At 38.1% G+C, this 11,931-nt stretch overlaps 1 protein-coding gene across 1 annotated transcript in view; it reads right to left on the bottom strand.

The window, feature by feature from the left end:
* Nucleotides 1-11,931, bottom strand: part of ABCA7 (ATP binding cassette subfamily A member 7) — an 882,362-nt gene that overhangs the window by 854,768 nt on the left and 15,663 nt on the right. Inside the window, exon 4 of the mRNA XM_044053819.1 lies at nucleotides 8,164-8,291. Coding sequence (XP_043909754.1) covers nucleotides 8,164-8,291 — 128 coding nt within the window. The remainder of the gene's footprint in view (nucleotides 1-8,163; nucleotides 8,292-11,931) is intronic.

Genomic DNA, 11,931 nt, shown 5'->3' with positions numbered 1-11,931 from the left:
TCATAGTTTCTACTACTTTAGGACTATAATTACAAGTCCGTCATCACAGGAACAGAGAAAATTTCTGCCACTAGAGGTGACTAAAATTAGTGGTACAGAGAATAGGCAAGGGGGGCTGGAATTTACTGGAGGCAGCCAGCAAAGGAATCACTGCACTGGGAACAAATACATAAGACAAGGAAATGGAATGGAATGGGAAGAGGCCAAGAAGACATGTGGGCTGCAGGCTAGAGACTGCTTCACTATCAAGGACCGATTGGTGTAATGACAAACAGAAAGGGATAGGGGAATCCTAAATGAAAGACCTGCACTAGTTAAGCTTTTAGTTGAATCTAGAACAGAAGCTAAGTGATAATTCCTGTTATTACGGCACAAACATGTCATATAAAATATTCCTAGTTAACTATAGGAATCAGAGGAGGTCAAAAAAGACGAGAAAGAGATTAGATAAGCAACTCACAAAGAGACCATGAGAGAACATATGTATGGTTCCCAAATATGCAATAAAATCTGGAAGACTTCGTATTTTTGCCTGGAAGTGTTTGCATGGTTACTTTTATACCCAAAGCACTCTCCAAAGATTTTTTGTTCAAGTAGATAGCAAATATTGGAGGTGTAATGAGGAAGAAAGTTAGCTGTGAGAAAACGTTCTCGCAGTGCAATGAGTTGGCAGACTTTAAAGGCTTTAAAAGTTCCTTACACAGCAAGCTGTCAGAATAACTATCAAGCAAATGAGTGTAAGAAAATGATTTTTTGAACTGGGATACAGGATCTGAATTGCCTAGACACAGCAAGTCCTTGTTGAGTTTAATTCTGGTGGCTGCCTAAAAAGCAATTATTGGAAAATGGAAATCAAAACCTAAACCAACCATATCTGAAGTAGTGAATATTGTAACAGATAGAAGAACATGAAATAAAATCTTTAGAAAAGAGTAGGAGTAAACTGCATAGAAAAATGTAAATTTGGGGAAAATAATGCAGAAAAATATTTTGCAGGAGGAATGAGGTTTTAATAGAAAGCAGGAATTAATTTATATAACATCGGACTTAATAATTTTATATTTGTAAATGTGAACTTGTTAATATGATTACATTTGTATAAATGTACAGTTGCCTATGTCACAAGTCATAATTCAACAAAAGGTCATCGTCCCCCCCCCAAAAGTGAAAGGACAGGTCTTTAGACTCCCAGTATTAACTAATTTATCAGCAAACTTTAAATCTGCTGGTAAAGCTTTGTCTGACTTTGGAATGATAAAACTACTCCACTTCATAGTCACCTGGCAGGCATGGCAAATGCAGGACCACCAATGGCCTAACTTAACAGTAAAATGAGGCAAAATGCTCTCCCCTAAAGGATGCGACAACATGGCCCCAATTTACAGAGAAAGCTTTCAGCTTCTTGAAATGGATTTTTTCATAATGGATATTTGAAAAAAGGGCTGAGTTGGATTTATTTTACTTTAAAATGTGAAATAGTTTGGAATTACTCCAAAAATAACTGCTAGGAAATCTCACAAAGAGTACTGACATAGTGGCTTTTAGTGCAGAAGTGGCCAAAAAGTAGGAAACAAAATTAGATATACGTATAGCACCTACGGACTAAAAGCATGCATGTCTTATGCCAAAGCAAGCATTCTAAATTCTAGAAGTTTCTCAGTCTTGAGATGGAAACAATTACCCAAACAAATGAACACATCTACAAGGTCACAGACCATTTTCATTGGTGCAAGTGATAGCCGTTGGAGACGTCTGAATGGAGTAACAGGATCTTGGATTTTGTGTGTGTGTGTGTGTGTGTGTGTGTGTGTTTTTATACAGCACTTTTCATGGATTAAAATGAAATAAACAGTAGTTACATCAGGTTTTAAGAAGACTCTGTCCTGATGAATTAGTATTAGCCCTCAAGAGTATCTACTAGGCTGGCTTCCTGCAAGCAATTGGAAAAATACAAATTTGATTTCTTTACTTTTCCTACTGAATAAGAAAGCAATCATCACTAACTAGAAAACTGGTTACTCTACCATATTCAGAATATGTATAAAGGTTTAATAACCCACGTTTACAAATTTAAAGAAAAGCTGGCCTCGGGTGAAAACAGGTTATCCCATATTAGTAAATGGATGCCCTGACTGCAATATTTGAATGCTCTGCGTCATGGAGCTGGGATTTTTATAGATGTTTAGCCTGTCCTCGGCATGAGTTACAGGCAAATGTTTAGGGGAGTTTTCCACATAGATATTTATGGAGGGCTATGGGGTCTGCATCCAAGTAATATACCTGGTGAAAGGGGATACACTGATAACGAACCTGTCTCTCAAAGCTGACAGCTACCCATATTTACTTATCTGTATAGAAAGCACTGTTAAATACTGTTATTTTTTGCAATGGTTACTTTATTTGAGCTATTTTGAAATTTATAAAAACTGTTGCTTTCTTACTAATGAAGCAGTTTGATAGAAAAAAAAAGTCATTGAATTTGTAAAATGGTCATCCCTTTTGTAGTTTACTGTGTGTATTGTTCCTAGTCAGCCACTGTAGCTAGATAGCTTGTGCAAGATCAATGCCATTTTGTAAAGTCAGAGTGAATGCAGGCATGAATAGGGATGCACGTGCGAGTGTGTTTGGAGTCAGACAGTTAGCTTAAATATATGTTCCAGTTACAGCTCCTGGTGTGTTTATGTACAATAAATAACTCTAACCCATCACAGTGCCTCAGTGTCTCATCTGAATACAACAGACATGCGACATGGCGTCAGAATGGGATCTGAAGTTGAAGCAAATTGCAAACCATGGGGCACACAGTTAGAAGTGGAGCAATATACAGCAGCCAGCTCACAAACAGGTCAGGTTATTCGAAGTCGCCAAATACATGACGAAGCATTCAAAACATTCAAAATAATTACCACGATAAACAAAATGTCCAAAATTGCAACATCCTGATAAAAGTAATCAAAGTGTTCAAAACAATTTCCGAAGTGTTAAAATGTATGAAAAGACTATGACCACCTAATTTTTTGGCAATGTACTACTTTTTCACATTAACTGAAACTTTTCGAAGTATCCAAAGTTTCTGGAATGTTCACAGTGTTAAAATAAAGCCTTTTCAGAGAGGTTGTTTGCATCTGAGCACAATTACAAGTACGTAGTCTTTGCTTATATTTAAACATATTTTGTTGTTATGGCAGAGGGATTTCATAGACCTGGACCACTGGTGTTTAATAATATTGCCGAGTTTGAGCAAGACTATATTTTCATACAGGCTGCATTTGCTGACAAAGACGCACGTACAAAGTCATTCATGCTTCTTAATTTAGCTGGCTTGGAAGCCATTGAGAAGGAATGTTAATTTGTGTATGCACCTGTCATGTGTACAGGGGAGGGGGAGAACCACCATATTGTGATACAGGCTGAAACGCAGGCAGACCCAGAGTGCTTGAAAAGCAAATTTAGAGAAATGTGTAACCCTCAAACAAATATTACAATGGAAAGGCACATGTTTTGCACAAGAAATCAAGAGCCTGGTAAAACTATAGCAGCATATATTACGGACTTGAGAAATCCAGCTAGAACGTGCAAATTTGGTGATCCGAGAGATGAGTTGATAAAAGACAGGCTAGTGTGTGGTGTTAATAATGATGCAGTGAGAATGATTTTGCTTCAAGACAGTGAATTAACATGGAGCAAAGCCATTGAGATTGGTCAAATATATGAGCTTACAGAAAAACCTACGAATATGCTTATGAATGAGAAAAATGTGCATGCAGTGTCTGTCGGTGTGAATGTTGATAATGTACAACACAAAGCTAAGATGAAAAAGAAATCTAAACTGAATGGGGCTATGACACCCAACCTTAGTAGCTGTCTTAATTGTGGAGGCAGTCATGAACTTAAAGTGCTCAGCTTTTGGTAAGCAATGTCACAAATGTAAAAAGTTGAATCATTTCAAAAGGCTTTGAAAGTCTAAAGTGGCACATCCTTTTATTAAAAGAGAGCTTCCGAAGAAGCAAGTACATCAGACGGAGAGCTATGAGCAAACTTTTGATGTTGATGGCGTCTCTATGACTGACGAAACAATTAACACAGTAGATTATCAGTTGTCAGCAAAGAGTGAAATATTTTGTACTGTATGGATTAATGGGAAATGTGTTGAGCTTAGACACTGGATTCAAGTACAATGCTATATCAGCACAAAATGTTTGCCAGAGTAAGAGCTGGTGAGAAACTTGATTCATCAAAGTGTGCAAAACTATTTGCTTATGGTAGTGAAGAGATTCAAGTTCATGGCGCAGTAGTTCTCACATGCCATTCTGCTGAAAAAAGCTACTCCTTGCAGTCATTCTTAGGCCTCAAAGACAGTTTGAGAATGGGACTGATTTCATTTAATAAAAAGAGGTCTGCCATACAAGTCTGAACAACAATGATAGCTTTACACAGAAAATTTTTTAGTGAATATGGTGACATTTTCAAAGACTAGCTTGGCATACATCCAGTCACATATTCCATGAAGTAAGCCCAACTGTCAAACCAGCAAGGAAGGTTCCAGTAGCAATGCAAAGCAAAGTAAAAGCAGAGCTTGACAAAAATGGTGAATTTAGGTGTCCTTACTCCAGTAAAAGAACTGACTGAATGGGGTATACTATATGATCATAGCTCATAAGAAAAGCTCAGATGATATTAGAGTATGTAGTGATTTTGATATTGAAATTTAAACAAAACACTTAAACATCCTCACCATCCAATGAGCACAGTAGAAGCAGCAGCTCTCATGCCAAATTCCACCATTTTTTTTCTTAGATGCAAAAAGTTCATTTTGGCAAATTTCATTGAATCATAGATCATCATTTTAACCACTTTCAGTACACCATTTGGTAAATACAGATTTTTGAGAATGCCATTTGGGATAAATTCTGCCAGTGAAGTATTTCAACATGCGATGGAACAAATGTTTCAGGTTATCCAAGTGATTTAGTAAATGACATTACTGTAAGGGATAATGGAGAAGTTGAACATGGTAAAAACCTTAAGAAAAGTTCTAGACCATGCTCGTGAAGTAAATCTTGAAATTAATCCACAGAAGTGTAAATTTAAACTGAAAGAATTTACTTGTGGGTCATTTGTTTACCATTTGCAGCTTACAATCAGATCTGTCTAAGAGAGCAGCAATTCTTGAGATGCCAGTTCCAGAAAATGTCATGTTTTCCTGGTATGGTCATCTATTTAGTAAAGTTAATCCCAGACCTGAGTGAGCTTTCAGCACAGTTATGAGAGCTGACACGCAAAAAGGTAAACTGGTCCCGGTTGGACCACCACTAAAAAGCATCTGATGTTCTGAAACAAAAAATTGCCAGTCCACCCACACTGAGATATTATGATGCAACTATTTTGTGTGATGCTTCAAAATATGGTCTTGATGCAGCATGTCTTCATGAAGGAATACCAATAGCCTATGCATCCAGAACTTTAACCAAAACTGAAATGCAGTATGCACAAATTGAAAAAGAGCTTTTGGCAGTAGCACTCACATGTTCAAAGTTCCATGATTATACTTATGGCAAACCCGTTCAAATGATCACCATCCTCTAGTGACAATTCTGAAAAAGCCAATACATACACAGCCCCAGCATGCTTGCAACACATGATGTTAAAACTGCAAATGTACAATTTCAGTATTGTCTATACTAAAGGCAAATTTCTATACCTTACTGGTGCTTTGTCAAGAGTGCCCAGACAAACAGAAAAGCATGAAAATGAGAAAGCAGACTTTGAAGTCATAGAAGGCAGAATTTTTTCCTCATCACAACTTTATGGACTACGAAATCATACAGCTTCAAACCCAATTCTCCAGAAGATGAAACAGGTTATAAAACATGGATGGCCAGCATGACAAACTAGTCTACCACTTGACATACAGAAGTATTTTCCTTACAGACATGAGCTCATGATTGAAGAGGGAATCATCATGAAAGGCCTAAAGTGGTAATTCCTACAGCATTACAACAGGAATATATCAAAATTTTGCATCATGGTCACCTGGGTACTGATTCAACCAAAAGAAAGGCAATAGGCATATTACTTTGGCCTTCTATGTTAAAGAATATAGAGAAACTCTAGCATGTTCCATTTGCAACAGTACCTAAATCGCACCGACAAAAAGAACCACGTCACTAAACCAGATTCCTGAAATTACCATGGTTGACAGTTGATACTGATAATTTCAAATGGAATGATCAACATTACTTCGTGTTAGTAGACTCTTATTCAAATTGGTTTGAAATTAACCTTCTTTAACATCCAGCACTGCCATTACAAAATCAGAGAGAGACATTTTTCTGCTCATAGTAATCCTCACAAAGTCGTATCTGACAATGGTGCACAGTTTACAAGTCAGCAGTTCAACAATTTTGCCAAGTCTTGGGACTTTGTCCATGTTACTAGTAGTCCTGAGTATCCACAGTCCAATGGATTAGCTGTGCATGCAGCTCAAAGTGCAAAGTACTTGTTGGAGAAATGTAGGAGAGATGGTACCGATGTCTTTCATAACCTACTTAATCTCAGAAATATTCCCCGAGATAATTTGCTTGGTTCACCTGCTCAGAGATTTGATGTCCAGACAGACAAACTCTTCTGATCAGTAAACAATTATTATCGATTTCAAATGCAAATAGCAGCAGAATGGTCAAGACTCAACTTTTGAAAAAATGCCAGTCACAAAAGCTGTACTACAATAAATCTTAAACCCCTCAGACCAGTAAGACAAGGCAGGATCGTTAGAATGCAAACATCTAAAGGATATGACTAAGTGGGAATCATCAAAAATATTTGTGAAGAACTGAGATCTTACGTCGTACAATCTGACAGAATGGATTTCAGAAGGAATCAAAGACGGATATTACCAGTCTCCAAACCACTGACGCAGCAGATTGCCTGTGCCACTGACCATTTCTCAGAGTAACTCTACACTTGTTCAAATTCCAGACGGCAGTGCATCTTCACGTAATCCTGATGTAATCCCAAAAGTTCCAGTTGTAAAAGAATCCCCAGAGACTGTCCCTACTGCTAAATCCAGTCTTTATTTCACCAGATCAGGTAGAATTTCCAGACCCAAGCCAAGATACACAGTGACTTGGACTTTGAATCCATTTGTTGTTAAATGCTGATGTGATATCTAGCTTGTATAATATGTTGTTGTTCTTCTGCATGTTGAACAAATCAGAGAGGAAGGATGTAGATCATTGTGTGTATTGTACCTGGTCAGCCACTGTAGCTAGACAGCACATGTATATAAGCTACTGAGCACTTGTAAGATCAGTGCCATTTTGTACAGTCAGTCAGACTGAATGCAGGCATGAATGAAGATGCACATACGAGTGTGTTTGAAGTAACAAGTCAGCTTAAATATATGTTCCAGTTACAGCTCCTGATGCGTTTATGTACAGTAAACAACTTGAACCGATTACAGTGCCTCAGTGTCTCATTTGAATACAAGAGACCTGCAACACCTTTGTTTGTTACTCTATAAAAACTAAAATCCAGAGTAGTTTAAAGAGTTTCATATAATGTTACTGCAGTGTTCATTACTAATTTGTTACCTACTGCTAATGGCTTTTAACTGCTTTTTAAACTTATTTTGAGAAAATAGTTCTTGTAAAAAGGAAAAAAAATGTGACTTACCTTACAACAAACAAGTTCATAAATAACTACATGCATTTTAAAGTAACTGAACCAAGGAATTAAATTTAATTTTGTGAAAATATAGATGCATCTAGTACAAAGGAAAAAAGACATTTCCAAACTGGGAAAACAAATTAGAAAGAGGACTAAAAGAGATACCCTGCAATGAAACAGTACAGGAAAACAAACATCTGGATTGAACAATGTCATCTTCTGCAACAAAAAAGCACATACTTTTGAGAGAATTTTCACAATCAGATGAAAGAAAGAATCATATCCCACAGAATGTATTTGTGTTCAGCTCCCAATAAAAACATCGCAATGTAAGTGATAGAAGCACCTATAATAAACCAATAGCAGTCATGTTGCTTAACCTCTGTAAACAGTGCAGAATAGTGCTATACAATCCACAGCCCCATTTATACACTGCAATCTCCCCTTGTATAACTTCTTGCACAACCCACAAAGCAGCACATTGAGAATACTTACTCGACCAGTGAGAAGGATTCTCTCGTAGGTCCTGCAGAATGATCATCAGTGGTTGGAAGCTACTAATAAACTGTTCAGTATCTGTATGATGAAGCACCCTTGCAGCATCAGCAAACAAACGTGAGAGGCTGTAGAAACAGATAAACATAATTACAATTTCATTTTTTTTCTCACCACTACCACCTCCCCGCTTTGACATCCCTTCTACTGAGAAATTTACAATGCATGTTACCACTGCCTGCCAGGTTCATCATGCAATGCTGGACCCTTCTGTACCAAAAATGCTCATGCCAAATAAGCCTTCCAACAAACACTGAAAAGAAAGAATATTTAGCCAGTTCACAGGCAATAAGATATTGGAAAAATATGTTCCAATGTCTGGCATCCAGAAAACTACTAGCTGGCAAGGCCATTACCTAATGTTCTTAGTACAACCCATCTGTTAGCTATTTATTTTAATCTGTTAAGTGAGCGAATCCACTAGGCACAAACTTATTTTAAGAAGTACCATTTGAATAACTGACTTGCTCAAAGACAAATTTATTTGCTAAGTGCAAGACATAGTTTAAACAGATGGCACACCGAAATACCAATGAAAGTCAGGGTGGACTGCTGTCAGCAGCTGTCAGGTGAGGTTCAAGTGTACCAGTGGGATTTTTACTACTCTACCACAAGCAACTTACTAGATGGTCAATAGTTTCCCTGCCCCCAGAAGGAAACATCTACTGGATACAGAATTACTCAGTGGAGCTTCCATTCATAGCAGGCTAGGCTGGTACAAAATGCTGAGCTGATGAACTACACAATTTTCTCATTAAAAGGAAAATTTAAAAATTATTAATACCACATTGCTTGAACATGGATAAGATATTTTTCAAAATGTAAATAAGAAATGTGACAGGGACAGGCTGTACAATATGAGAAACATGCACCTTTTATTCCACAGCATTATCTGACACTTGCACACCTCGCTATGTGTGTATGCTACTTAGCCTCAAGTCAGGTTTCAATGATCCTAGAACTAGGGCATACTGAAAATGCCATACTAATCAGATGGTATCAGAAGAAATATTACCCACATTCAAAGTCATTTCCAGTGAAGGACTTGTACTGTACTTTATTAAAGAAGTACACCCCATTTGTCTAACTTATCTTTCCCAAGAGCTGGGGAAAAAATCCCTATTACACATGGATATTAGTTCATCACCGTTAAATAAAAAAGTCATATAGACAATACTAAACAGTGCTTACAAGAACACGACTCTATTATTCTGCAGACCTATTTACATAACACACAGCTATCGTTCTCCAAAACGGACACCCACAAAACAATCCCACATCTCAGAAAATTTCAGTACCCAAAATTCTCTTCAGCAGGGCACCCCAATCATCCATCCATTTTCTATACAAAATTTCATCCACATCCAGTGTTCCAGGCGCCTATCTTAAGCAAACAAGCACTTTCATTGACTATGAACTGTTCTTTAAACAAGTATCAATACAGTATCTAAAAACATGTTTTTCATTACCCAGTTAATTATCAAATCTATATATTAAAGATCCAGAAAGGTCTTGGTCCCCCCTCCCTACATTCCTGCTTTATTATGCTGAACACTGAACTTAACACTCAGATTAGTACACATCTTCACAAGCTTTTGAAATTAAAGAGTTGCAATGGCAATTGAACACTAATGCCATAAATAAGTCCATGCTGAATGAAGCATCATCAATTAGTGCTCTGAAAAACAAATCAGAGTGTATAACATACTTTTACATTTCTGCTTGGAAAGACATATGTGCTATTTGAGTGTGCTGTTGGGAAAAAGTTTTAAATCAAATTAAGCATGTATAATGTTTAAACAAGAAAAGGTCTACAACAGGATAATGACGGCATTCATCAGACCCATCACAGAGTACAATGCCCCTTTTGGTATGTATCTAACCAGCCATATCCAGAAAATGGAACGTCCAGAGGTTCCTCACTAAATGAATACGGGGCGTAAGTAAAATGCCTTATGCAGACCACCTCACGGCCCTGTCCCTGTATTGTCTCCTACAGGTTTTTGAAGGGAGGTCTATGCCTGGCTTACAGGGCATTGTCAGACCCCACTCTGATGGACCTCCTGCATATCTACAAAATAAACAGCACTAGAATTACCCATTCTAAAGACTTATACCTTGCCTGTGACAAACAGGACCTGCTGGAAATATAGGTATGTATCCCAAACACTACCTTGGTCAATGGAACAGCTCCTCATCCATGTGAAGCAGAGTTCCTCCTCAACCCAATTCAAGTGCAACTTGGACAACTGGAGGAGAAACTGAAAATCCCTCCCTGGTTTGCCACTTATATCTCTAATGGACACGGGCAACCTGTAAATAGTTCACCTCCCAGGTCCATGCCTACACTTTATCAAGGGTATCGGAACTGGTCAGAGATTTGGGATGCATGGCTAGGCTTAAAAGGCCCTTGTGGTCATTAGCCTAGTAAACACCTATGAACCTAAGTAGGTAGTCATACATTGGATGGAATGTGCCATTTGAGTGGAGGAAATGTGTTTAAAAGTATGCAATTGTTTTTCCTTATTCTGATGAAGTCCCAAAACAGGGAAGAAGCGCTCAAAAATAGAGAGGATTTTGCAGTTATCCCAGTTTTACTTTTTTATATTTGGGAGCAAAGTCTGGATCACCAAAAAGGTAGGAGATGAGATATGATGGAGCAACCAATGGCCTGCTCCCCCCTACAGAGGAGGAACAGTTCGGCGTTTGCACAGTTAATGTAACACTTGGTAGAGAACAGAAACCTTGTACATTCCTGGGGGGGGGGGGACACAGTATGGCAAAACCCTCAAACATCATGTGAAGATGCATGTTAGATAATGCAAACTGACCATTGGAACAGATGTCTCATACAACAACTGCAGAGAGTTCACTTGCCCACCACACAGTGAAACCCATACTGTGGCCCTTACAAGGCATTAGGAAAGACCTACAGGCTCCACTTCATTAAGTAACAGGACCATGGAGTGAAAACTTAGACCCAAGAATGGCAATAACAAAGGGATTTCCCCTGGATATTACAAGGGCTAAAAGGCTTATGAGGACTGACACTCTATAAGGCTCAGGTGTTGCTCAGGGTGGCAGCAATGAAAGAAAAGAGCTAGCAATGGGATTTTTCAGACACTATTTTGTGTAGATACTGAAGAATGACCAGTAGGATTTCAACAGATAAAACAAAAAAAGTGCAAAACTTTGACTCAACCAATCTTACTTGGATGTGGAGGGATAAGAACCACAGACAGAAAAAGTAAATATCTTCTTGCATCTCCAAGCTGGAAAAAGGCAGCACTATTTAAACACAGTGCCCGCAAGACCTCTGGGTACAGCAAACTCAGCAGTACACTTCTAGAGATTCTCCTAAAACTGGAAATAGGATAATACCATTTTTATAATTTAGTAAACCTGGAGTTGGTACGGATTTGAGGGAGATGAGAGAGGATTTAAACCATGCCTTAGGAGGAAGAAAGAGGATTTAAACCATGTTTCAGGAAGAAGCAGATTTAACTTAAGCTGCGCCTTAGAAGGAAGGGAGAGGAATTAATTAACACTCCTTGAGAGGAAGTAAAAGAGGACTTAAACCATGCCTCAGGTGTGAGTGACAGAGGATTTAATTCACATGCCGTAAGAAGAGAAACAGGAAGTAATACATAATTATCATGCAAAACAGGAAGTGAGGGAAGATTTAAAACATGCTGCTGGAGAAAGTAA

This window comes from Protopterus annectens, chromosome 13.part0, assembly GCF_019279795.1.
Source record: "Protopterus annectens isolate FY-2018-M chromosome 13.part0, PAN1.0, whole genome shotgun sequence".
Lineage (NCBI taxonomy): Eukaryota > Metazoa > Chordata > Ceratodontiformes > Protopteridae > Protopterus > Protopterus annectens.
Note: the sequence above shows the minus strand (reverse complement) of the source record. Positions and strands in the feature narration are given on the sequence as shown.